We start from the raw sequence: 27,706 nt of genomic DNA, 5'->3' as shown, positions 1-27,706 counted from the left end.
ATATCGATGTAGCACCCCGCTCCTCCTTCCTCACGTCTCAAGCACTACAGCTGGCTCAGGAGGCAGCGCTGACTGGGTGGGTGATGGGTTCCAGCCCCCAGTTCTTTGGCACACACGGTCAGCTTGGGGCTCCCGCTCCGGAACCGTGCCCATGGGTTTCGAGCTCTTGGATTGCTGTGACATTTGGGGTTTTGTGGGAGAGAAGTCTGTTTCCCAACAGCCAATCTGGTCTGGAAGGTGCTGACTCAAAGCCTCAGGAGCAGCTGACTTCAGCACTCTCTCACGGTCCTTCCCGCCCCTCTCCCTGCAGCCTGCCATGTGCTTGTGGTCTGTCTTCAGGCGGGGGCTCTGGCAGAGCCAGGGCCAGGCTTGGTGGTGGGGACGACCTGGAGAAGTTCTTCCCACTTCTCTCTGGTCTCTTTGTCTATCAGAGGCTTATAGTCCCTTGTTGGGTCCCCTCCTCCACCCCAAAGAGGACAAAGGGAGAATGCAAGAGAGTCCAGGTTTGTAACGTGTCATGTGGCATAAAAGTTAGTAGTGGAGCAATCAGACAGAAGTCCGGAAGCAGTTGAACAGCTTTTGTTACTACTTTTGGGACACATCGTCATGAGAATGTGTATGTGCTCAGGGCTGTTGTGTTTCCTTCTGGTTTCTAGAGGCAGCAGAACCTAGAGAATGTTTCTGCCCACAGACTGTCCCTGTGTGTGCAAAGGGAGCTTTTGGGTGCCCTTGGGAGGGTTTCTATTCTTCTGAGTCTCATGAAGTGTTGACCCTTCAGAGTCCCTCTATCACTGGAACATGAGAAGTAGGACATGGTCTGTTTAGTTGTTCTTAATATAATAAAAGATTATTACTCAAACTTTGTTCTTTATTGGTTACCATAGCCAAACAGTGCATTTCCTGGGATTTGAGTTACTCCATTGTGGTAAACTGTTGAAGTCAGTCTCAGCCCTGAAATTTGCAGCACTCTCTGTATTTCAAATGACTGCAGTGGGCTACAGTGAATAACTTGCTACTAGTCAGCCTACTTCTTGGGTTTCATATATTGGGAAAACTTAAATAGGATATGGAATTTTGAACAGAGCCCCTTTGGTCTTGTGACTGCTAGGTCCCAAAAGTACATCTAAGTAGGGTCTCAAGTATTTTACTTCCTCTAGTAGGCTATTTGGCCAGTTTTTATTTTATATATATTTTTTCTTTTTAATATAGACTTTTGTATAGATCTATAAATCCTTTAATATGTGGCAGACAGGAAGAGGGCATCTGGAGTTCTCTCTCAAACAAAAAAATGGGGAGCGACAGTAGTGGCATCATTGCCAGTGGTCAGAGCCATCCTCCGAGCTCAGGCTCTAGGTCTGGGCTGATGGCTTCCAGAAGGCTTCACAAGGCTCTGACACCTCTGACATTAAGACCTGGTTTTAGACTTCTTGATTCTTGCCAAATGAAACACCTCCTTTGGCAATAGTTAGCCAGCTATGTTTATAAAAGTACTTCTCACCATATTTATCCTGTTTTCTTCAGAAATGTAATTTTCACACTCTGGTTAAGTATTCCGGTGGCCGTTCCCAGGTCTGTGGTCACAGTTGTACCTTCTACCACTGCATTGAAATTTGCGTATTTCATAAATGGCTTGTTAGGGAACGATCTTGAATGCAACTCCACAACAAAGTCCTCGAAAAGTACCTTTTGAATGGACCGGGATTTGACATAGTTAATATTCTAAGAAAGGGGCCTCTTGGTGGGATTGCTACCACTGTGTGCCTCAGGTGGGAGAGCCTAGAAAATTCTTCAGGTTTTCATATGTATATCAATCTCTGCTCAGTTTGTTGATGGTTACCCAGGTGCTACTGGCAAATATAAAAATATAAAATATATGTATTTTCTAAAGAAAGGGCCTCTTTTCCCCAAAGGAATAATCCACATTGCAGTTTCCCTCATCTGTTATTATATAAATCCGAATTATGCGCATGACAGCAAAAGTCAAGAGAGTCATGTTCCATGTAGAGCGCTCAGAATATGGAGGCTCTTAAGAACAGAATTTGTTATAGGATTCTTCAATAATTAAGATTGTGAGGAATGCTATACCCCTAATTAGTCAAGACACTGCCACAGAGACCATTTACCAGTGCATGTTCAAATCTGGATTCTAAACCTGGCACTGCCTCTTTCTACCTCTGTGACCTTGGACGCTTTGACTTACCCTCCCTGACAGAGATATTCTTTTAAGTTTTTATTTAAATTCCAGCTGGTTAAGAGAGTGTAACATTAGTTTCAGGTGCACAATATAGTGATTCAACACTTCCATACAACATCCAGTGCTCATCACAACACGTGTGCTCCTTAATCCCCATCAACTATTTCACCCATCCCCCACCCACCTCCTTTCTGGTAACCCTCAATTTCTGGTAGGTTTTCTTATTTGTCAGGTACCCCAGAGAATTGTTGTGAGCATCAAACAGAACAATGTCTGGGGGTGCCTAGGTGGCTCAGTCAGTTGAGCGTCTGACTCTTGGTTTTGGCTCAGGTCATGGTCTCAGGTACGTGGGATCAAGTCCTGTGCCGGGCTCTGTGCTAGGCACATTCTACTTGAGATTTTCTCTCTCTCCCTCTCCCTTTGCCCTTCCCCTTCAGTCTCTCTCTCAAATAAATAAATGAAATCTTTGAAAAAGAAAAAGAAAGAAAAAAAGTACAATGTCTATAAAGCTCCTTATACACTGCCTCTCCATCAGGGATGTGAATAAATGTCAAGACCTGGTCTCCCCACCCCACCCCTTACTGGAGAAACATTTTCTTCCACAGAGATAAGCATCAGAGACATTCATGGCATCAAAACAGGTTGGTTTCAGAAGTTCCCAACAGGTACGCCATGATCAGGAATTCTCTAAGAATTCCATCTGTATCCAGACATTGCTCAAGTTCACTTGAAAGACAAAAAGGTACCAACAGCTAGGACCAAGCCCTGTAATGAAACAGTGCATCTTTCAGATTAGCCACATTAACCAGGTGCTCTGGACTGCTTGTCTCTGGGGTCAGCCAGCTTCTTGCAGCTGGTTATTGGAGAAAGTTCTTTGGGAAAGCCAGAGCGTAGCAAGTATCCAGTGTTAGTGCGGCTATAGATATGGAAACCGTGATCTCTGATTGCAGGTTACTTTCTTTTAGGTAAGTTGCCAATTTCATCTCATTCAGTAAGAGCTCACTGAGCATTGTTCACATGCCAAATGTTGTGCTGGGTGCCAGGTTTATAGAGCTGGAGTCACTTGAATTAATTTCTAAATGTTTGTTGCCCCTAGAATTTTTGCACTTCTCAGAAACTTGCTGGAATTGAGGAATGAGAATACGAATCATTCATGCTTCTACCTTTACCATCCAGACTTTGATGAGATCTTGAAAGACAAGGGAGGGAATATTGGGAAACCATGTTGAGAACCTGCCTTGTTCCATGCTCTGAGCTTAGCTCTGAGAATGGAATTTTCTTATTGCCGTTGCTTACTGCCCAGATCTTGTTTCTGCAAAGATCTTAAGCAACAATTCACCAGTGATTCTGAAAAATGGACTGTTCTAAGCATTGGATCTCACCTCACTGCCTTCTCTCTCCTCTTAGAAAGGGAAATGTGCAAGAGCAGCCGCTGTGGTGAGGACCCTGTGCATGCCTTTGAACTTCAGGACTGATCCTTAAGGGCTTGACACTTGGCTTGTGAAAGAAATAATAAACTTAAAAAGCAAAGGAAAATCCTAGGAAGACCATGAGAATGCCAAGAATAAGATTTTAGGCATGTATAGGTTTGGGTGGTATTAGTTTTTTGATGTTATAGAATAACACATTAGACGATTTTACATTCTTATGAAATTGAGCACTTAAAGTGTTGGTTTCATTTCTTGTTGTTGAGCCATAACTTTGAGTTTGGTCTTGATTTGGAAACTGTGACATAATTGATTATAGGTCTCTGCTGCTCGGTGCCTCTGGTGGGGTGGGGCGGAATTGGATGGAGGAACCCTGTTTTCCTTTGGGATGAGTGTCCATGATTGTAAGGACACTGACCTAAGAACCGCGCCCACATGCAAATGCTTCCTGGTGTCTGGAAGTTGCTCTGAGTGAGTCTGACCTGCTGCAACTTTGGCTTCCTCTGTCTGGGACACCTTCCTAAACTCTGCCTGTTGCCCTCTGACCCAGAGAACGGGGTCACTCCAATTACTCCAGCCTACAACCACCACCCCTAAAAGTTTTGACCAGGTGACCCCACCATCCCCAAGCTAAAGGAATATACTTCCCAAGTTAGTATGTTATTTTAGCATTTTGCTCTCATCATGAGCAAGCACGAAATAGTGTGATTATTTGTGTCTTGCACCTTTCCTAATAGCATCAGTCACATACAGTGGGTCAACATTGTATTACCTGTTTAACCGTTTACACTTGGGGAAACTGAGACGCAGAACCTGGACTAAAGCTCACTGTGATTCTTTTAAGTAGACTCCACACCCAGTGTGGAGTCCAACGCGGGGCTTGAACTCATAACCCTGAGATCAAGACCTGAACTGAGATCAAGAGTTGAACGCTTGAGTGACTGAGCCACCCAGGTGCCCCATATGATTCTTGATTATAGACTCAGACGAGGAGAACCTTGCAAGTAAATAGTTACCTCATTTCTACCTAAGTTTACTTATTTTGATTAGCTTAAGGCTCTTCCCAAATCTCTGAATTACCAACCCAGCCTTCGCTGCCGCCACCACCCAAGCATTGAGCCCACATTTTCCAAATCTTACCTAATAAGTGCTCTTTATTTCAGTCAAAATTTTAGGAAACATTTAGTGTCTGTTTTCCTAAGTGCGTGCTTGTCTGGGTTACATAAGGATGTATCAGACAGAGTAGACCAGGCTGAGGGACACAGATGAACCAAGGGACTGGCTGAGGTACCTGTCCTTTCATGACTACTATTTGATGGAAGGCAGAGTGTTCCTCTTTGTATTCAGTGCGTGTCTATCTGTTGTTATTGATTACGGTCAACCCACTTTCCTGAAGTGAACCTTTGTTAGCTTGTTCTAATTTATAAACCGCTTTTGACATGAATGATGTCACTTAGTTGTTGTTACTCTACCAGGGGATTGATGTGGCTGTTACTGATCTGACCCAAGTGGAGGAGGCTGTGGCTGAGAAGATTGGCCTGTTGGCCACACTCTCCACCAGTGGTTGGCCCAAAGCCTTGACCCAATAAAAACCCACCTCCCCTAACTCTCAGGGGTGATTCTTGGGCAGCTGCTTCCTGCCATCCTGTGGCTTGGCTGGGCTCCTGGCAGCCAAGCTTCAGCGTGGCCCACTCATGTGACATTCCAAACCAGCTCTGTCCATTAAGAGTGCTGCACCCAGCTCTGAACAGTGGCCATCTAAGGGTGGAACATGGCAACTGTTAACCAACCACAACACGACAGATTTCCAGGTTGAAAATAGTAACCCTCTCATCCTGTTTCAGTGACCAAGAGGGTAGTGAATTCTTGTCTCTCCTGATGTGGTTGGCATTCCCCCAGAAGTGCCTGCCAGGTGGATTGGGCAAGTTAAACCAAATTCAAGATGTTGATCTGAGAAACCTCTATTTCTTTTGGCCACAGGCCCTCTGTTTTTCTTTCTGAGTCAGCATTCCTTAGGGTCCTGTGACGACTATGGTTCATCTCACTCAGCTGTTTACAGACTTCTTTGAAACAGGAAAGATGAGTTCATTAAAGAACACAGATTTTTCCATCTTCTATCCATTGCTTTAATCTCCTGTGATTGATAGAGTTAGAACAGAGACCAAGTCCTTTCCATGTCACCCTCATGCGAAATGCTGTAGTGATTCAAGGGACTTGGCGGCTGGGCATCAACATTGATAAATCAGGTTCTAAGACAGGAAGGGCAAAGGCATCCTTTGGGAGGGCTCTTATCTTTGACAATGGAGTCTTAGCTTTCCAGCCAATGCTGTCATCTCAGAAAGTAATGTTGAGGTTTGGAGAAGCTTAGCTTGAAAGCAACATCACCTTTTTGTTTAGTGGTGGTCATATTTTGCTGCTCAGATACAACATGAATGCAACATATGGTCCAGCAGATGAAGACAACGGGTGAGGGGCTTGTTGGGGCATTGCCCCTTGGGAAACACCATCAGTTGACCTTGTTAGGGCCGGTTCATTGACGCTAGGCCAAGGACAGAGGAGCAGCTGGCCCTGAGACTGAGGAAGCACCATTGTTCATATGTGTGAAGAGCCTTTTGTTGGAGAAATCTGAACAATATGCAAGAGCAAGAGTGGAGTGCAAAGCTTGTGACTTCTGCTTGACCATGACCATGACCTGCCAAAAGAAAGAGAATTCTTAACCATTTTTGTGGTATTCTAAATCTATGGATTTTTTGGATATGTGTTAAGTATTTAAAGTACCTCAAGAATCACATTTAAGTTCACAAACCTCAATAATACTTTGCTGTTCCCTTTCTAATTGACAGCTTTGGATGTCTTCCCTCAGGGCTTCAGGCTCGTCCTGATGATGTTCCCAACCTCTGGCAACACATTCTGAGCATCCACTGTATGCCTGACAATTCTAGGCATCGGGCAAACAAAAATAAAATGTCATCTTTGATTTGTATGGGTTTGCAGGCTAACGGGTTGAGGCAAATGAGTAAATAAACAAATATGTCCATGTGATAAGCAATTTTATATCTACACTTTCCTCTTAACTAAGTCTCCCATCAGCTCTTGAACACACTCAGGTCTCTTCATTCTAAAAAAAAAAAAAAAAAAAAAAAAAAGAAAAAACCCCTCAACCTTCCACGCCTGACTTCCCCTTCTTTCCTCCACATTCACAGCCATATTTCTGAAAACATTTGTCCCTGCCCAGTCAGCCCTCACCTCAGTCCAGTTTGGATTTCAAAATAGGCCTTCCCAGATTCCTAATGGCCTTGTGCTACTACAGCTCAGAAGACTTTTTCAGCCCTCGTCTTGACTTTCCTGCAGCAGGTGACCTTGTTGGCCATGTCACTTTGAAATGCTCTCTTAATGCTCAGTTCAGCCACCGCTTTGGTGTCCCCATTGCAGGATCCTTCACCTCCAGCGACCCATTCAGTGCTGGTGTGGCCGTCCTCTCCCTCATCACGCCCACACTGTCCCGTTGCTCAGACCTGTTGCTGAGCTCCCTTCAGCCACTTGACTTCTTGACATCTCCACTGGGTGTCTTAATGTACCTCAGTCTCAAGATGGCTCAAACCGATCTCCTGCTTTTCCTCCCAGCCACGGTTCTCTTCTGATTCTCCTTATCTCCCCTTTGATTGGTTTGTGTAAGCCAGAAACCCAGGAATCCTCCTTCTCCCTACCTTCTCCTCACCGCCCACATTCCATCTGCCACCACGTTGTCCGCTGACTGCTTATATTTCTTTGAAATTTATCTTCTTTCCATCTCCTTGACCACCCTCCTGGTCTGTTTGCAAGGTGATTGCTGCAGAACCAAAACATGCCAGTGTTCAGCACCTCACACGTGTTTTGCAATGGCCAGAACCTGGGGTGACTCAAGGGGTAGCCTGGGATGTTGGAGCACAAGATAGAAAGGCAGAAGCCATGCTGGAGGTGATGAGGAGCCGGGGAAGGGCTCTGCGCAAGAGTTGCATCACAGTGTACGTTTTAGAAAGCCTGACTTGGGGGAGGGGCAGATGCCCCGTGAGAAGGCAGCCAGGTGGTTGCTGCCTCCAGGCGAGGCTCTCTGCCTACCTCAGGCCATAGGAGTTTATTGTCAGGCTATTTGGGGGCTAAAGGATAAACTTAAACTTCTTAGTCTAACACTCGGGGCTCCTTCCTCCATCTTCCTCCTTCCTCCATCCACAGACATCCTCCCCTCCCTCCTGTCTGTCTGTTTGTCCATCCATCTGTATATACATACACACAACAGGGCTGTGTCTACTTCTCCACGCTTGCTTCCCATTCTAGCAGATCTCTCCTTCTCAGGTGCTTCCCTTCCTGGCTGCCCGCTGTATTCATCTTCACAAATGAACTCATGCAACTTTGTTTTTTTGCACCCAAAATGCCTTCTCTCTTCTATTCCAGAACCTGGAGCTGGACCTGGAGCCTATGACAAGCTCTCAGATTTCTCCCTGCTCTGACCTTAAGCAGTCTTATGACAGTAGTGGAGGGACTGTAGAGCCGGCGTAGGCTACTACCTTTACTTTACAGAAGAGGCCAAGTGATGTAATGATCAGTGATTAAAAGAGCCAGTCTTCGGGTGCCTGGGTGGCAGTCTGTTGAACGTCCAACTCTTGGTTTCAGCTCAGGTCGTGATCTCGGGGTCATGAGATCAGGCCCCATGTCAGGCTCCGAGCTCAGCGCAGTCTGCTTGAGATTCCTCTCCCTCTCCCTGTGCACCTCCTGCGTGTGCTTTCTTTCTCTCTCTAAAATAAATAAATAAATCTTAAAAAGATTAACAACTGAAAGAGCCAGTCCTGTGGGTGGGTCTGTTGCACATTTTTAACTATCCCACATCCTGGGCCCCTTGAACATTTATTCTGTGTACTGTTTTAACTTTTATCCCTTACTCGTGACTGGATTATGCTACAGAAGCCGTATATGTGGTAGTTAGGAATATGGGCTCCAGAGTCAAACAAACGTGGTTCAGATCCTGCCCTGACACCTACTTGCCATGTAGCTTTGGATAAGTTACTTGGCCTCATGTGGCCTCTCTATGCCTCATTTTCCATCTCTGAAAATTAGGGTGGTACCGGCGATGTGGCGCAGGGTGATCGGGAGGGCTAATGAGATAATCCATGTAGAGTGCTTCAAACCATGCCTGGCCCCTTGTGAGCATTCCATGAAGTTTCTCTAGGTTAGGAGACTTTAAAAATGGCTTGATGTCTCAGTGAAGTTAAAAATCCTTGAAGGCAGTAAACCGTAACATTCTGTATTGCACATTACAAAGACTCTCCCCAATCCTGTACAGTAGACAAGGTGCGATCCCTTTTGCATTGATGAGGAAACTGGACCGCTGCCCAGAGACAGCAGCATCGATGAGAAAAGACATCCCCAAACCAAGCAGTTCCAAGGCATTCCAAGTAGAGTGACAAAGATAGGACCGAGCTAGTCAGAGGAGACAGACCAAGAGAGAACTGAGCTCCAGGCTTGGTGTGAAGTGAGGCAGTGCTGTGCTCTCTTTGTCAGGGAACAGCCCTTCCAGGGAACGTTCTCCAGTCGGTGACTGCCCTTGGCAGGAGAGTGCCGTGTTGATGGACCCAGAAAGCCTGTGGTGCGAAGGATTACACTTGTCAAGAGTGACATCTCCCTTGCCACTGGAGGTTTAGTCAGTTCTTGCTGACATGCCCCAGCCAGGCTGAAATCCCTTCAGAGGGAACGGAGAACATGCCCTGTGCATTTCAAAACTCTCCATTCTTTACTTTTTCTGGACCCAACGTCACTGTACAGAGGGGAGCGTTAAAGTTGTGGGAGAGGCACATTCCGGTGGGACCAGACTCCAAGATACCCTGAGACTAGCAGGAAGTACGGGCAGAGCAGGGACACGTGAGGACATGAGAGGGCCTGTTATGTAACACTAGCCTGCTTGTCAACAGGGAACCAGGAAGAGTACTTCCTAGGAGGGATTTCCCCTTCCTGTTCGAAAAAGCCCCAGACAGAGAGGCTGTGCCCTTTGGAAGCCTGTATACGTGTTTGGCCACAGAGAGCTCAGCCACGTCTGGCATTGGTTCTCCACAATTTGTGTTTGGGCCAGGATGTCTGTGACAATGAGGGCCCTCTTTGCTGTGTGTTCACAGGCTCAGAGCAGGGACTCCAGACACCCCCCTCAGGTTACAGCAGGCAGGATGGTGGGCTCTACTCCTGGCTGCCGTGGCGCCCTGGCTTGGCAGCTCTCAGGGCCCTGCGTCTCACAGACACGGGTGACGGGAAGCACGTAAAGCTCGAAGTTGGTTTCCTGCTTTTTCAAAGCCAGTTGTTGGAGAATTCAAGACCCGACTTTGGTGACCGAGAAACCACCCAAATGAGCAGAGATTTTTCAGAACACACCGCTTTTTCTTTGCTCTCACCGCTTCCTGTTTACGGGCTGCCTCTTCTGAGAGGAGGGGAGACTGGAGGGGCAGACAGCTCTGAGAGAGGAGGTGCGGGTCTGTGAGGAGAGGAAACAAGGAAAGAGAGGAAGTGAGCAAGCAGTCTGCTTGTGTGTTGGGGGCGGGGACACAGGCTGGAGAGAGGGAGGGAGGGAGGCAGGACCAGGAGAAAGAGAAGGGGAACTGGGCTACTCCTCCTTCCTCTTCCCAGCCTTCTGAGAGCCAGAATGGACTCCTGGAGGGGACTGGAGCTGCTGCTGAGGGAAGCCACAGTGTGTTCCAGAGCTGGATGGAAACTATTTTGGGGCCAGCTGTGGAGAGGCGGTTTGTGCCCTGAGGGTCTGACGTCTGCCTGGTTGTGACCCCGTGCGCCTGTGCTGAGTGAGAATGGGGAGAAGAGAATCACTTTTTGGTTCTGCCCATCTCAGGCTGGCTCCCTCCTTCCTCAGGCCCCCTGGCCCTTAGGCATCTCCTCTGAGGTCACCCCATGGCCACCTGGGTCCTCTGCGGGCCCGGAGTCCAAGTCCAGCTTGGGGGTGAGGGGAAGCAGTGGCTTCCCTCCTGGGGCACTTCTCTGCTGCCTCAGACATACCTCCAGGAGCTCCCCCAGCAGGGCCTCAGGCACCTTTATGGTATTGGGCTCCCCACCAAGGTTCTGGAGGCTGCAGAGCAGTTGCACCTGGTCCTGGGTATTCTCGCTTTGGGTTGGACATGGATGGTAACCTCATGGGAGATTTTAACCCCGGCAGTTTGGACCCAACCTCCCAGAAAGTACTTCCCCTGCTATCCTCTGAGATCTATTCTGAGCTTCCCTTTCTCCTGTACCCCCATTGTAGCGTCAATGATGAGGAAGCTAGCCGGGGTTTATTGAGAGCTTACTATTTGCCAAACACTGACTGAGTGCTTTATACAGGTTAAGTGATTTAATGTGTACAACAACTCAACGAGGGAGGCATTTTTATCAGCCCCATTTTAAAATGAAGAAACCAAGATACAGAGGGGCTAAACATCAGTAACTGCTGGTAAATGGCAGATTCAGGAGGCCAGCTCAGATGTTCTGATTCTGGAAGCCATGTGTTCATCACTCTCCAGGTGCCCCATTTTCCCAGCATTTCCTTGTGTCCCCATTCTCACCACCCATGTTCCATGGTAAATGGGCTCCTCTTCATCCTGAGCCTATGCAGAAATCCCTACTCCCCCCTCTTACCTGAGACTGGTGGGCCTTGAGAACAGTTGGCAGGGACCGAGGGGCTGGCCCCTCCTGGTCAGCACTCTCCCAGCGCCCCCTTTAGATATTTGCTTTCTACCTCCAACTCCCTCCCTTCCTTTGAGGTTGTGCCATCCCAATTGCACCAGCCTCGACTTTTCCCCTTCCCTGTCACTTACTGACATCCTGGCCATTCCTACATTCCCCGAAGACCTTGGTAGCTGCCTCATGCTCGTCCCTCTCCCCAAGCCCTCCCATTCCTGCATCTCCCCGTGACGTTGTCCAATGCACTGGTGTCCATGTGCCTTGCTTGCTCAGCTCCAGTGGCAGTTCGCAGCAATTCCAGCCCATTTCCTGGGTACCCCCCATGCACCAGATACCGAGTTAGGGCTTTACCTGCAATAGCACCATATTTCTTGGTAACACTTCCATGAGGAAGGCATTGTCCTTATTGACAGATGAGGAAACGGATCTTCAGACAGGTTTAGGGACTTGCCCGAGGTGACGTAGTGAATGATAGAGGACAGACTTGAATTTGGCTCCAGGCAACCCCTTAGCCTCTCTCAACACGGCTGGAGCTGGAACCTTGGAGCTGGGATCTTGAGCATAGCACCCTGGCCACAGCCCTCCCCCATCAGCTTGTCTCCTTTTCTCCCTGCATCTTTCTCTGCTGTGATCTCTTCTCTTTAGAGGTTGCCCTTCCCTCGATCCCTGTTTCCCCCAAAACCTTCTCTCATCTGAATCTTTGTCTTCAATCAGAAGAGTGTACAAATAGATCCCATCTTCAGAATATCCTGTCTGCCTTTTTCCCCGTCTCTTCCTTACCCTACACAACCAGATCGCTTGTGGGAGCTGTGTGATTGCAGTCACCTCTCTTCTCCCTGGGTTCTGCCCTCAACCCTCTGGACAGAAACTCAGCAGCCACCTAGGATTTGCCCTTCTTGATCTCTTCTTGTCCTTGCCGAGCCTTCTCTCTTTTGGCTTCCAGGCCACTGGAGCTCCTCTCTCCTCTCTAGCAGCAACTTCCCAGCCTGCTTCGAGGGCGCCCCTTCCTCTAAATAGTTGGGATTCTATTTTATAAAGGGTGGGAAGGGGCCACATCTTGGCCCACAGCCCACACAAGCACTGTTGTGCTGATGGAAAGCTGTTGAATTCTGTAGAGCTGAAATTCTGTATAAATAGACACATTTACAACTTCCTGTCCATTTAGCTATCAATCATTCTAACAAAGGTAGTACTAATAATAACTTGCATGTGGAGTGAGCCGCAGCTTACAAAGTGCTTTCACATGCCCTGCCTATGTGCAATGAAAATATTTTTATATCTGCACAGTATTAAACGGGCATCATTAAATTCAACTCACTCTGCCAAGGCATTGGGGTAGCATTATAAATGAGCTGTGTTTTGCTGAACAGTCCTCGCTTAGGCCCTCTGGGTGTTGTTAGCCAGGATCAAGTCCCCAGTCCCCCATTTAGTTTTACTGGTAATTGGTAGGTTATTGATCCTTGGGACGGGGTCAAATGACCCTTGTTATTTTAATAACATGTTCCTTTCCTACTAGGGCATTAGGAGAGGCTAAGGGCTGACCAGAAGATATGGGGAATCTCCATGCATGCAGGATGAGGGAGAGGCGGGTTGAGGCCCAACTGCAAGATCTGAGACATTTGGATTAGTATCAAGTGTAACCAGACTGACCTAGGTTTTGAAGACCTCAATGGGTCACACTTTTTAAAGGAGACTTGGAAGCTTTAAACCATGATGGCCGGTGGTTGTATCTCACGTGCTGGCTCCCCACAGTTGGTAGAACCTGCTTGGAGTATCGTGTTGAGGATTTTGAGGCCAAGCCAAGGCTTCTGTGATCAGACGGAGTGGTCTGCCATAGGTGGGAAGGAGGACATGGCAGCCCGTGCCACATCTCTGCCATAGCTGCTTCAGGCTGTCTTCAAGAGTCAAAGAACTGCTTCACAATCTGAACTGGGGTGAGCAGGGGAGCCAGCGAGCCACTGAACACAAGCATTCACGAGGTTTCAGCCATGACACCAGGCCAGGAGCCTGCAGCTGCTTCCCTAGTTTGGCTTGTTGGGAGTTGACTTTGGAATCGTCAACTATTTGAAGCCGAAAGCCACATGGATAAGGATTTTCTGTTGTCCCACGGCCCCTCAGCAGCTCTCCAGTTGCTTGCTCACCCAACTGGAGGGGGCTGAGGCTGTTCATGCACTGTACACTTTATAGGGGGCTTGCACACTGTTTCTCGTCATATCCTTGCTGCTCAGGTGTTGTGGGAGGCCTTCTGGAGTGGCTCATGTCTCTGATGGTGAGTCCTGTTGCTCTCCTGCCCTTGACCCCTAACTTTCCCTGCTTGAGCCCTAGGTCTGGCCCTAGCCCTGACTTCACTGACCTCTGGCTGTGCTTGGGAGCTCTTGGGCCTGCGCGGTAGCAGACGTACCCAGCACAGCCAGGCTATGGCTGAGCTTGTGGACAGTACAGAGCAGCAGGTGCCTGTGCCGACCTTCTCAGCAAGCACATCCTGTCACCTCCACGCCCAGTCACCAAGGGGAGTGAGTTCTCCCTTCAGCACACACACTTCACCTGAATCCCAGCTCGTCAGCAAAATAATATCCTACCTCTTCTCCAAGATGTTGGCACTTTGGAATACGATGTCAGGTTGTATTTAGCTAATGTTGTCTTGCCACCACACACGATTAGAGCGAGGAGGGAAACAGCCCTTACCTTCTGAAGGAAAGCAGTCCTTCTGGCCTGGGTACACGTTGCTGCTTGTAAATACAGCACTGACCGTGCCTTTCACTGTTTGTGTTTGCCTTATGGGAAGGTGTGGTGTACAAGCCACTGGAGAGTGCCAGAGCTATATTAGAAACCTACCCCAGAAGCACAGTCTTCTCTGCAGCTCACTTTGAAAGGCATGTGGGAAGCTCTACTGATGGGTAGACAAAGGAAGGGGTGGATATGGGATAAAGCAGCAGGTAACGCGCTGATGGTGGAATGTCAGTGGCAAGTACATAGACGTTCACCGTACAATCCTCTCAACTTGGCTGCTGGTTTAGAAATGTTCATCATAAAATTGTGTGTGGGGGGGAATTACCCCCAACAGTGACCCATTTTAAATTGAAAACAGGCTCTTGACCAGTGTGACCCCTGAGGCTGGAGACTGAAGGGGCTGTGCAGATTGGATCTATTTCAATCGGGAAGACTTCCTGTGGGGGGTGGTTTCCTGCCTGCCAAGGCTCGGAACCGTGCTGTCTGTTGACTGGGTGACAGGAGGGGTGTGCGGCCTCCCTCATGCATGAGCTGTGCACACCAGCCGCCTCTGGCCCTCTGCCCCCCGCCCCCATCCAGCGTAACCCTGGAACGGGGTTGCTGCTCCCTCATGGGTCTCACCTCCACACGCCAGCTTCTAGGCAGTTCAGCGGCACTCAGAGCCTCCTGCTGACCTGGACCTGGCTTTTCTCACCTTTCCCAGAGGGCTGCCATATGCCTCGGCACTGCCTGGGAAGTGGGAGGGTGCTCAGTATCTGCTGTGGCTCTGAGCCCGGTGCAAGCGGAGAGGCTGTCTAGCCTGGGAGGGTTGGGAGACTCGGTCTCTCCAGATGGCCTCCCTCCTGCCTGCAGATTCTATGCACTATGGAGCTGACAGAGCAGGAGGGGGCAGGAAGTAAGTGGCAGCTGAAGAAGCTCTTTGGAACTAGGTCCTGACCTAAGTTGTGGGTCACACTCATTGGTGATCTTGCAGAAAGTGCTGGGATCCAACTGCCGGGATAACGGGCTCGGGTGTGGGAGTAAAATGCAAGGCCTCCACCCTTGTGATGCCCATCGCTGCCCCCGCTCCAGCGTCCTGCTAGTATGGAAGTGGGTGCTCAGTCACGCAAATTCTTGGTCCTTTTAATCTTAGCCTTAGCAAAATAACGCCAGGAAGGAAAACATGCTGCAGTAATAGCATCAGGGAGATTTTGTAAAGTTAAGTGCCATGTATAGCACTGCTTTCTGCCTCTCTCAGTGCAGAGGATCGAGAATCCATGGTCAGGCCCTTGGGCCCCTTGAAAGTGGTGAACTCCATGCTTTTCACCCAGCGACACATTCACTCATTCACACTCACACATGCTTGTCCTCTGAGCTGAGTGAGCCTCTGCGCTGGGCTCCTTCAGAACTTCAGGGGATGCCTGGCCCTTCCCCCTTGCAGGCTGGGGAAAGGGTCCTTCCTGCAAAGGAAAGCAGGGCGCCCCTCAGCTGGTTGTTGTCTTGGTTCAGGCCTGCTCTGCTCTCTTTCCTCCCAAGAAGCAGTGGGTGCTGGAAGTCAGACTCCCTGGTGCGAGTCCTGGCTCCACAGCCGCTGGCTCATGACCTTCAGTAGGCCGCTTCGTCTCCGTGTCTTGGCTGCATCAGCTGTGGAGGGAGGATGCTAAGGGTCGCTGCTGCGTGGCATGGTTGTAGGAACTACTCATGGTTGTGCTGTGAAGCCTGATGGATATCCAGCCAGTCCTGTTCAGTTAGCCTCTGCTACCCTCGGCCCCAGCTCCTGAATCCTCCCTCTCTGGGCTCCGGGTCTGGGGCCAGAGCGAGAATTCAGCGTCGCTGCACACTGTGCCTGTAACAAATTACCACAGAGCGAGTGGCCTTTAACAACACAGATTTGTTCTCTTGAATTCTGGAGGTCAGAGTCTGAAATCGCTTCCACTGGGCTGAAGTCATGGTGTTGGCAGGGCCATACTCCCTCCCGGGCTCTGGGGAGGATCCGTTTCCTTGCCTTCTCCAGCTTCTAGAGCTGCATGCCTCACATTCCTTGGCTCTTGGGCCTCTTCCTCCATCTTCAAAGGCAGCAGCTAGTGTCTTGCATCTGTTGTCCCATTGCCACTGCCTTCTGTGGTCAGATCTCCCTTTGTCTTAGTCTTCTTTGGACCCTTGTGATAGCATCGGGGCCACCTGGAGAGTCCAGGAGACGCTGTCATCTCAGAATCCTACACAGTCACATCTGCAGTCTCTTTTGCTGTAGGAGGTGACATGCACAGGTTCTGGGGATTAGGATGTGGACATATTTGGTGGCCTTTCTTCACATGACAGCTGAGACAGGAAGAAGCTCCCTGGGGTCCTGGTCCTGTGACATCCCTTGGTCAAATTCTGAACCCACGTGGAGTACTGCCCCACACCAGCTGGGCTGAACAAGCCGCCTGGCCCTCGGCTGCCAAAGCTTGTGGGCACTAGGCCCTTTCCATCTGCCCAAACAGCGCTGGAGGGCACCATCCGTGTCCTGTTCTGTGGGTTGCCCAGAGCTTGGCCCATGGCAGGAGCTGGGGGGTGGGTTATGTGTCTGTGCAGGCAGGCGCTGATGTGCTATGTGTGTCCCTTTAGGCCACGGTGAGTGTCACTGTGGAGAATGCAAGTGCCACGCAGGTTACATTGGGGACAACTGTAACTGCTCGACAGACATCAGCACGTGCTTGGCCAAAGATGGCCAGGTCTGCAGTGACCGTGGGCACTGTGTGTGTGGGCAGTGCCAGTGCACGGAGCCGGGAGCCTTTGGAGACACGTGTGAGAAGTGCCCGACCTGCCCAGACGCTTGCAGCACCAAGAGGTAATGGCACCCTCACTCCTGCTTCTCACCCCAGACCAAGCCCATCTTCCAGCCCATCAGGCCCTGGGGCTGGCCAGCCTCTTCCTCCCGTCCCCTGCATCTTCCACTGCCTGGTCTTGCTAGGGAGCGAGACTCTTAAAACAGTAACTCAGTGTTAACTACACGATATATTAAAATAGTGTTTTTGAAAAGCTGGTTCCATGGGGATTTTGTAAGAAAATAAAAACAGAACAAAAAAACAAGACTGCTATTCTATTCCCAAATTTAGAAGTTACCAGATTACTGACTTAAATTAAACTGGTTTTGGTACCAAAATAGTGGCTTCTCAGAGCCTTTCGAGTGCTATTGAGTTTTTCAAAAGGGGATTTAGCATGCATCTGTTTTTCCAATGAGTTGGAGCCCTTCCCCAACATTAACATTTCCCAAGTAACTTTTCACAGGACGCCCGTATGGCAAATGCAGCTTTGAACAAAACATAATCAGAAGGTAGATTGGATAGGAGGGCATCCGACCTAGATAAGGCCTGCCAGAAACAAACCACAATGGGTTGTGAATTTTCTGCTCCATTTATAGAGAGAATGGAACACTGCTACTGAATGCAGAGATTGTCTGGACAATGGGCACCAGGCCTCCGCTGCCTTGGCCACAGGGTCACGTTCCCCAGGCTGACCTCCCCACGGCTCTGCCCTTCACCCTCTGCCAGAGTGTGAATGTGCGGGAATTAAAGGGGTCAAGGAGCTATTCCATCAGGAAGGCAAGAGTGACCGTTTCTCTTGAATTTTGCTAGAGAAACAGCTGTGTCAGCATCATCCAATGTAAGGGGCCTCGAGTGAGGGAAATGGGCACAGATAATCAGAAACAAATAATAATACAGACATCGTCTCTCTTTGGCTGGGGAATGCAACTGTGCAATTTTCTTTTGGCAGATTTCCCCTCCAAATGTCTGGCTCAGGCTGATAATGAAAGGAGTTCACAGTCTGTGAGCCTGCTGTGGCTGCTGGTCAGTCCTTGCTCAGAAATGTTCTGGGTGGCAGAACCCCTGCTTGGACGTTTGCCTCAAATAATCCAAGCGTGGGTAATTGAAAGCTGGCTGCAGATTGAGAGACAAGATAGACAGGGCCAGATTTTATTTTGTGTAAGGGAGAGTAAGGGAGAAGAAAAACAGATCCACTTTAGACCTGCTAAGAGTGGAGAAATAACACAAATCCAAATAGAAACATCCCAGGGGAGAACGGTAGGATCCTGGGTCTGCAGCCCAAATAGCCGTGGCCATCTGAGCATGGAGTCACAGCCATTACCCACATTTGATGGCGGCAGGAGGGGCCCTCCCCCAGCTCGAACTCTTTCAGGTATGTGCTCCTTGTCCTTGGGGCACACGAGGTGAAGGGGGGGCGGCTGCTGGGCAAATGAGGACAACACACATGGAGTCAATAAAAGTAGATAAAGCCCATTTCTTCCTTTCCTCTGGGGTCAAAAGGCAACGTAGGTTCGGCATAGGTCAATTAAAAGGCCCGACAACCTTCGCTTTAGTCAAAATGACACAACCCTAGCTGCAGATGTTTCAGACATAGAAAACATAGCACTTGATAATTTCTTACCCATTAAGCAATACCAAAGAAACAAGGAGAGCAAGGAGATGCCATAAGGAAACCACTATTCCTTCTTCTTTATCTCTGGACCAAACTGACCCTCTCTTTCACTGCCCAGTTGCAACTGTTGTTTTAAACAAATTCCCTTTGATAGTGACTTATATCAGGCTGTTTTTCTACTTGCTGTTTTGCCAAGAACCACCAGGTTCTGAATGTCTTATGTCTTTTTTCCCCCTGGGGTTTCAGAACAGCCAATCTCCACTTTCTAGCACTAACCAAACATACCCTTTACCTTGGGTGAGGTCACACTCAGCCTCAGCTGATTTCAATTAACAGGCTCTCTGAGTAAAGTCTCTCTCGGCAACTTGTTTGTTTAAAAGGCCAGACTTATTTTAACACATGACTACAGTATATCACAAGTTTCATCTCCGTGTGTGGAGCATACGAGTTAGACTGATATGTCCACATGGATAATTAGGGAATGTTTCCTGGAAGTGGCCCTGTGGTTTCATGTGGTTTAATGACAAGCAGGGTTGCAGCTGGAAGGCTCGGGGAATCCTTGCTGAGACAGAAGGTCGGCTGGGGGGCCGCTGGCAGTGTGTTCATCCAGGAGGCCGGAGGAAGGGCCCGAGCTAAACCGCCCCTTCCTGGCCCCCAGCCCAGTCTCAGTGGCATGCCCTCTGAGACTCCGGCCTCAGGGGGAATGCAAACATTACCAACTTGTTTGTAACTCCAGACTGTTTCCATGAAGTCGTTCCCAGGAAAGTGGGATTTTATGGCCAGTTCTGGGGTAGCTGAATTCTTAAGTCTTACCCTCTTTCTTCCTTAGTGTTCAGAAGGGGGAGTGAGGACTTGGGAGGGGGTTACTGAGAGGCAGGGCACCTGAGCGCTGGACCAGCCGACACTTCTCCCGAGCCCCAGCGCGCCCCCATACACGAAGGGGGTCCTTAGGAAGTACTTTCTGGCTCCCTTCCTGTTCCCGTGCTCCCTCCGCAGTTGCTCCCCTGGTAGTGTAGTAACGGGCCTCAGTCTCAAGGAGTTAAAACAACGGATGATGATAATGAAGGCTGTGCACTGTGGTTGTACAGCCCTCTATATTTTTGCCAGAGAGCTTTCCAGACACACAGCCTCGTTGGTCCCCACAGGCCTGTGGGGTGAGCAGGGTGGTGTATCCCCGGGATCGCTGCAGCTCTGTGGGGTCACTGCCTGTGCTCTGCACACTAGGCTCTTGGGCCCTCACCCCGGATCCTGAGGAAGCCCCTGTTTCCAGAGAGCTCACCTTCCTTGCAGGCCACCGGGAACAATGGGTTCCCTGCCAAGTCCCTGAGAATTCACCGTCAGCTTGTTGTTTTGCTCCAACCTGCTCCTCCCTGGGGTTCCGTTTGTGCTCCCCCATCCAACCATCCCCCAAAGGGGTCAGGGCCCCTCTCTACCACTGCAAGCTTTACTGACCCTTTGTCAAAGCTTCACTTCTCTGGCCCCACCTCCTCAGGAGTCATCTTCTTCCTGATGTAAGCCAAAGGTAGATGGGGAGTATCTGGATCTGGGTTTGACAGTGGAAGGTATAAGCACTGATCCTTAATTGAGCATCTTTGTTAAGCATTTTCACAGAATGACAATATCTGATTTAAACTGTGTACCTGAGGTGAGAGGAGAGAGGCTCAAAGTGTCTCCCTTTGGCTCCTAACCTGATTTCTCCAGAAGGTCCCTGTGGAAATGTAGGTTTCCTGGGAGGAGGCTGTCATCCTGTGGCCTCTACCAGAGTCTAGTGTAGACCAACTCACAGGGTGTAGCCCAACTCACAGGCAGACTCCGTCTGGGAGGGAGAAGGGGCTAGTGCCTGAGGGTCTCCTAGACAGTGGTTCACCGCCCTCACTGTGAAGCCAAACCCAGGAGCCCAGGCTGTGCCCCAAAGATGTGGGTCTCATGGGTGTAGTCAAGCCCTAGAAACAGTATTTTCTGGAAAGTCCCCTGGAGAGTCTAATGTTGAGGGCCCTGCCCTAGCAGTGATCTTCTGGTGCAATCCTGGGAATTGGGGCAACGTGGGGGCATCAGGCACTGGCCGAGGGGATGTGAGGACCCCTCTGCAAGGCCGAGAACACCATTTTTTAATCACTCTGAAGTTTCCCGCCTGGGGCAGACTCCTCACCAGCAACTGAAGCAGCAGAGTGCAGATGGGTTTGGCTTCTGGTATCTAAAATTGAGAGTTCTCCAACCTGCAACTTGACATGTAGACCAGACATGCCTCTAAAGTCACATGTTCCTCCAAGGACCCTCCGGCTTCCTGTATAACAGCAGTCAGAGGCCAGCAGAAACATTGACTGAGGCAAAAAATGTGAAGATAGGATGAAGTTAGAACCTTCAGGGGCCCAGGCCTGGCAGGAGGGCGGGTCACATACCCCTGGTGCCCGGCTCCCTACGGCACTGCATCTAACACCTGCATTTATCACCTCTTCTCCAAAGAGACTGCATTGAGTGCTTGCTGCTTCACTCGGGGGGCCCGGCCGAGAACCAGACCTGCCACAACGTGTGCAAGGATGAGGTGATCACATGGGTGGACACCATCGGTGAGTGTGCCCCAGCGGCCCTGGGCAACCATCCCCTTCTGTACCTTGGCAGACACCTCAAGGCTTCCTCCCCCATGGGGACGATTCATCGGCAGGGGCACATGGTGGGGAGCAGGGCGGGTCTAGCATTGGGTTAGGAACGGCAGCGTCAGGATCCTGAGCTCTACTGGTGGCTCCCTAAGAGGACTTGGGGTGCCTGTGCTAAGGCATAAGTTCCAGGCTTTCCGCGGTGTACAACCTCCTTGTTTGTAACTTTCTGAGCCATCCCTGGAGTCCAGCCCGTCCCTAGCCACATCTCTCAGGCTCTCTGAAAGGCTGGTATATCAGGACAAGTCGTGTTAGCTGCTGTGACAAACAAACCCCAGACCTCAGTGACCCAACAAGATATAAGTCACTCACTGAGAGTCCAACTGAAGACATTTCCGGTTGGCAAGGCCTTCCGTGAGGTCGTTCCGGAATGCAGACCCTCTCTCTATGAAGGTTCCACTCTCCTCAGGGTCCTTGGAATCCTCTCCACTCATCAGCACGTGGGGGAAGACAGAGTGAGGGATCACGTGAGATGCTTCTATGGGCCAGGCCTGGAAGTGGTGCCTGTGATTTCCACCTGCATTTCACGAGCCAGAACCCAACTGTCTGGCCTCATTTAGCTGCAAGGGTCACTGGGAAATGTAGTCAGGTTATGTGCCCAGGAGACAGGGAAACCATGTTTGATGAACGACTACTGGGTCTCAGCCTGGTGCAGCTCTCATGATGCTGCAAGGCATCAGAAGGGGCTGAGCTCGAGCATGGCCCGGATTGCACCTGGGCCCGCGTGCTGCCCTGGCTCTTGTCCCGGCGGCGGCAGGCATCTGTTCCTGCAGCTCTCACCCATGCCTTGTTCTGGTCTCTGGCGCAGCAGCTCTCATTTAACGCTTCTTCTTATTTGAACCGCTCCAGTTTGACTGCATCCATCCATCCCTGTGCCTTTGCCTCTGGACAAATGGCTATGAATCCATTTCTGAGTGGGAGCCCACAAAGAGGCTCAGAGGTGCACAGACCTCTGCTTTCTACCATCGTTGGGCTGCCTCCATCCCTTTTCTAGCACACCCATTGCTGTCCGGCTGAGGAGTTTCTAAGGGTAAGAGATGCAGATCACATACCTTAACCCTGTGTGCACATGGCTGGCTTCGGAACTGGTCTGGACACTAATGACACCAAATCAAAGCGGCCCTGTGTTGGAACCCTCACACATTCTGGCAGCAATGTAAAATGGTGCACGACTTTGGAGAATGGTCTGGCCGCTCCCCCCAAATTAAACAGTTACCACACAGTTCAGTAATATCACTCCTGGGTATATACACAAGAGGACTGAAAACACGTTACCCAAAACTTATGCGTGAGTGTTCATAGCAGTACTACTCATAATAGTCAAAAATTCAAAAGAACCCAAATGTCCATGAACTGATGGAACACTAAAATGTGGTACATCCACACAGGGGAAAAAGGCATGGTGTCCTGATATGTGTTACAGTGGGATGACTCTTGCAAGTATTCTGCTATGTGTTGAGAAGCCAGGCAGAAAAGGACATATAGTGTATGATTCCACTTATGTGAAATGTCCAAATAGGCAAAAGCACAGGGACAGAAAGTAGATTGGTGGCTGCCAGGGGCTGGGAGAGAAGGGGATTGACTGCTCACAGGAAGGCTTTCTTTCGGGGGTGATAGAAATGTTCTGGAATTAGATGGTGAGAATTGTTATACAACATTGTAAACATACTAAAACGACTGAATTGTACCTAAAATGGTGGGGCGAGGGGACACGACTGTGTGCCATGAAAGGGGTTCTGCCTCTGAGGCTCCTCTGCCAGCAGGCTTGCCCTCTCCCTTGACCTCAGCTGCTGCGGGCTCCTGGCCCCAGCCTCCCACCTTGGCCCTGAGTCGCGTCCTCTGTAGCCTTCCTTGTTCCTGCCCCCCTGGTTTTGAATGACCACTGTGGCCACATCCTGGCTCCTGAGTACATTGAGTCACACACTCAGCCAGCCCTTGCTCATTGAGCACCTACTGTATGCTGGGGCTTGTGCTAGACCAGGGGCCAGCGGGGAGCCCATGGAGTCTAGGCTCACACCATTTTCCTGCCACTGCTTCTGCCTGCTACGTAAGGCCTGGCTCACAGCAAGGTCTGCCCGCTGACCTGGGGCAGTGGCCCCCACCTAGGCATACACAGTCTGAAAGGATAAGATGCTGCCTTCTTGGGGCCCCCAACTGACGCACCCGCTCTGGAGCAGTTCCATCGGGCCCGCGTAGCTGCTGCTACGTGAGATGTCTGCTCAGATTCACTGTTTATCCTTGTCCTTCCTTCTCCTGGGCTTTTTTCATGTACACAGACACTTACGTGCACCCAGACCAGACTTACAGGTGGGGCTGAGAGAACAGTCCAGGCGCTCACATTTGATGACCACACTAATTGGTCTGGTTCCAGGTTAAAACTCCTTTGAGCAATAGGGCTGCGAAAGCGAGAGCTGAAAGGCGTTTCACGCGGTAACCTCAGCCTGCCGCAGTTGCTCAGGACCGACTGGCCTTTGCTGCTAAATGTCCTCTCCCCCTTCCCCTTCCTTACTCCCTTTCCCTCCTAGAAATTAGTCTAACCCTTTCCCAAAGAAGCTTTGGAGCGCGGGTGACGCCTGGACAGGGGGCCGTGACTCCCTTGTGTCGGGGGAGCAGCAATGTGGGGCCAGGCGGGGGCTGCTCACTGTGGAGGAGCACAGCAGGTGGTGTCCAGGCCCCGCCCCAGCCTCCGGCTCTGCCCTGTGGCACCTTTGTCCAAACGTCCTCGTCACCCTTAGTCGTTGTGGTTTTACATCCTAGCACATGGCTGCTGACGCTTGGCCACCACAGCAGGCTCTCAGCCAAGTGGACTCGACTGTGAGCTCTTGCCCAGGCCCCACAGGGCATTGGATGGCTCTTTCCTTTCTGTGTCCCTTTAACGCCCAGGGCAATTGCACGTACCAGCCTCACCCCCAAGCATAATGCCAGTGCCTCCTTCTGCTTCCCGTCACTCCCGGCCAACACTTGGGAGGTTGGAAGAGCCTCTCTCTTGCATTCCCCAGGGATTGCTCGCACCTCAGGGGATTCATGTCCCTGGAGCAACCCAGACTCCATGCTGGGGCTGCATTCTTGATTTGAGAAACCTGAGCTCACTTGTAAAGGCCCAGCCTCCTCTTAATACCTCTCTGCACCCTCTTTCTTAACTGAGGTGGTCAGCTCCCTGCCCATCCATCAGTGCGCTGGTTGCTCGGAGCAGACATCTCTGCTTGGTGTCCCTCCAGTGAAAGATGACCAGGAGGCTGTGCTTTGTTTCTACAAAACCACCAAGGACTGTGTCATGATGTTCACCTATGCGGAGCTCCCCAGCGGGAAGTCCAACCTGACGGTCCTCAGGGAGCCAGGTGGGTCCGGGCTGGCTCTGTCTGCTCCCCTGGTGAGCTTGGCTTCTGACCCCTTTCCCCGCTCTGGGCTTGTTGCCCTCTGTCCTCACTGCCTTTCCAAACAGCAGAGAGAGGAGGATCACAATTCCTCATAAAGACCAGGGTCTGAGGCCGCCCCTGCCCAGCTCCTAGAGTTTGGCAGAAAGGTGGGCATGGGCCTGGGGACCCACTGTGGGGTGGGGCTCTGGAGGTCACGGTCTGGAGGCATGGGAGCTAGAGCGTCTCACCTCGGAGGAGCCCGGAGCGCGGGGTGGGGGCCGGGGCGGGGGAAGAGGCCACAGCACATACTTCACCTGCGGAGCTGACAGCGGTGAGCAGCTGCAGCTTCTGCAGAGGGAGGGCGGGTGTGGACCGTCCAGGCTGGGCGGGCCGGCGCTTGCCTCAGGGAGCATCTGGGTCCACACCCAGCCACGGCACTTCCCTGTCCAAGAAGCGCTGGGTTAGCTGGGTTACACTGCTGCGCTCAGCTCCTGGGCCACTGAGGTCGAGCCTTCCTGCAAACATGGATAATTCTGCCTCCTGCTTTGGACCCAGGGACCAGTGGCCTTTCATTCTGGAGTAATTAGGGTTTCTAGTATGACGCCTTTTATTCTTCTCTGGAAGGGGGGCAGGGGTGAGGAGAAAAAGGGTTGCTCCCTTCAATTTACAGCATTGCAGACTGTTTTTCCAAATTGAGCCAGACCACATAATGTCCTTCTCGGGGCCAGCGGCAGAGGAAATGCTGCGCTACCAGCCCAGGATGCATGCCTGTAAGAATGAGGCTTTGTTTTCAAGTGCTATCTCTGCGGTTCTTTGGAAATAAGCACATTCGCTGCAGAGGGCCACACTAAGGGCTTACAAATGTTGGCTGGCCCCCAGCCCAGCCCTTGTGGATGCGGCTTCATGGAACCTCTTGCCTGCCTGGTCTGCTCCTGAGACCGTTTACATGAAGTCCGAGACAGGTCCAGTCTGGAGAATGGAGACTGGGCCAGGCTGGGGCCCGGGCACTCGCGCGAGGGGGGATGCTGCTTGAGCACACAGTGCCCACGGCATGTGGGAGGGAGGGGGGCGGCCGCCAGGGGTCTCGTCTACATGTTGCCGCAGGTGGACTTGCTCTATGGTTTGGAATAGACGCCATCCCTCTTGGACTGTCCCCCTTTGTGTGCACTGGAGAAAACTCCCCTCCCCCCCAACTGCAGGTCACCCAGAAGCACTGGGACCTAAGAGAGAAGAGAGGGAAGGCATTTTTAGAGAGGCACACCTGTCGCTCCAGCTAGGCCTGAGGCGGGGGTGGGGGTGGGGCAGCGTGTGCGGGATGCTCTCCTGGTGGCTCCGCTCACCCTGCCTCCTGGTCCCTTCCAGAATGTGGAACTGCCCCTGATGCCACAACCATTCTCCTGGCCGTGGTGGGCAGTATCCTCCTGATTGGGATTGCGCTCCTAGCCATCTGGAAGCTGCTTGTCACCATCCATGACCGGAGAGAGTTTGCCAAGTTCCAGAGTGAGCGGTCGAGGGCCCGCTATGAGATGGTAAGCCAGTGGGATGCTAGAAGTAGACAAAAAGTCAGGCTTCAAGGTCCAGTTGAGGTCTACAAGCTTTAAGGCCCGCTAACATCTTTGGCATTCAAATCAAAGAAACAAAACCTGACAGGCGGTGTGTGGCCAGTTCTGGATGGTGAGAACGCACGGCCCAGGAGCACAGGGGGCCCTGTGCAAAGCCCCACACCAGACCCAGCTCAGGACCCTCATAGGGCAGAGGCACGTGGCACAGCCTCGGCAGGAAGAATCTGGACGGTCCTAGAGAGACCGCAGACTCAGTAAAGGACCTCAAGTTCTTAGAGTCTGTTACAGCGTCCATTTGTGTGGGTCTTGTCTCCACAGGCAGACTGTGTTTTGCCAGAGGACTGAGCTCAGTGAGCACCCCTGAATTCCCAGTTAGTTTCTGTTAAAGTTGGAAGGGACTTCCAAGATCATCTGGTCCAGCCCCTCGTTTCAGAGATAAAGAGCAGAAGCTCGGAGACCGGGAGGGTCTTTCCCAGGGCATGACAGTCAGCAGCAGCAAAGGGCTGTCACCGCCTGCATGCTCAGGCTGCCGCTTTTCAGGGTGACAGGCCGAGGAAGGGCCTCAAACCCTGAGTATGTGTGTTCACATGAATGGACACACACGTCCTCTTGCCTTCTGTGTTCTATAGGCTTCCAACCCTCTGTACAGAAAGCCCATCTCCACACACACCGTGGATTTCACCTTCAACAAGTTCAACAAATCCTACAATGGCACCGTGGACTGACAGCTCCTTCTTAGAGGGCCAGAGGGGGCTGATGAGAAGTCAGAGACGGATACGCCTTCGACAGCTGCTCAGCTGGATCATGGCCCCCTGGAGGGACAAGCACAGACAGCTTCCCGTGAGCCTGGGCCAGGAGCTCACTCCCTGCACTGGAAGGCGGCCAGTGTGCCACCTGGCTGCCGGACCACAGCCACGCCAGGCAGCCACCCTTCCAAGCCCAGGAGAAGGCCCAGGACCTTGGCGCTCTCAGCTTTCCGCACCACATCCAGCACATCTCCGGGCATGGCTGGAGGCCTAGGCCGCCTCTCCCTTCCAGGAGGGCTGAGCCTCCAGCCTGGCCAGAGGAGAAGGCTCTTGGGGGCATCAGAGTGCAAAACCAACACACGCTCTGGCATTTCTCATGTTGATCATTTTTATATGAAATAAAAAGATCGTGCATTTATGGTATAGTTCTAATTACTGCGAACTGTCTGCCTGATATCTATCCTTGCACAGGGATGTTGGTGGTGGGATTTTCGAGATGCCTGCTGAAGGCATATTGTTGCAAATGTCAGTTTTCCAATCCTGTCTGCGTTCGTTTAGTACTTTTGTAATGAAAGGGGAAAAGTTGGGGATTGAAAGTAAAGATTAAAAACAAAAAAGATTTTGTGTCTGCCTGACATTCTCTGTGATGCGCATATTCCTCTCTGAAGTGATCCTAAGTGGTGCCCCAGTGGGGCTTGAAAAGGCTCTGTCCTTCCTCAGGGGACCCAACGCAAGCCAATCCACTATTCCAGACCAGGATTCTTCAACCGGGGCTCCATGGGATGCTCAAGGGAGAGCTAAGCCTGTGCCTTGGGACCCTCCCAGGTTTGGTGTAAAGAAAGAGCTCCACACTAGAAACTGTGGAAACCACCCCCCTGGCTTGCCTGCCCTGTTCCAAGGTGCTGAGGCTGCAAATGGACTGTGCACATGAAGCAAGGTCAAGATGTGACTTC

General features: G+C 50.9%; 1 protein-coding gene across 4 annotated transcripts in view; it reads left to right on the top strand.

Annotated features, from left to right (window-relative positions):
- ITGB5 (integrin subunit beta 5) overlaps positions 1-27,362 on the top strand; it is a 93,699-nt gene extending 66,337 nt beyond the window's left edge. Inside the window, exons 9-13 of one of the 4 annotated variants that reach the window (XM_034659770.1) lie at positions 16,624-16,846; positions 20,899-21,002; positions 24,233-24,427; positions 25,808-25,974; positions 26,637-27,362. In XM_034659770.1, the coding sequence (XP_034515661.1) occupies positions 16,624-16,846; positions 20,899-21,002; positions 24,233-24,427; positions 25,808-25,974; positions 26,637-26,732 (785 nt within the window). In that variant the 3' untranslated portion in view covers positions 26,733-27,362. Of the gene's footprint in view, positions 1-16,623; positions 16,847-20,898; positions 21,003-24,232; positions 24,428-25,807; positions 25,975-26,636 lie in introns of those variants that run through there. The other 3 variants (XM_034659776.1, XR_004625063.1, XM_034659781.1) reach the window with 3 other exon arrangements.
- Positions 27,363-27,706: the final 344 nt, after the last annotated feature.

This window comes from Ailuropoda melanoleuca, chromosome 1 (genome assembly GCF_002007445.2).
Source record: "Ailuropoda melanoleuca isolate Jingjing chromosome 1, ASM200744v2, whole genome shotgun sequence".
NCBI lineage: Eukaryota > Metazoa > Chordata > Mammalia > Carnivora > Ursidae > Ailuropoda > Ailuropoda melanoleuca.
Note: the sequence above shows the minus strand (reverse complement) of the source record. Positions and strands in the feature narration are given on the sequence as shown.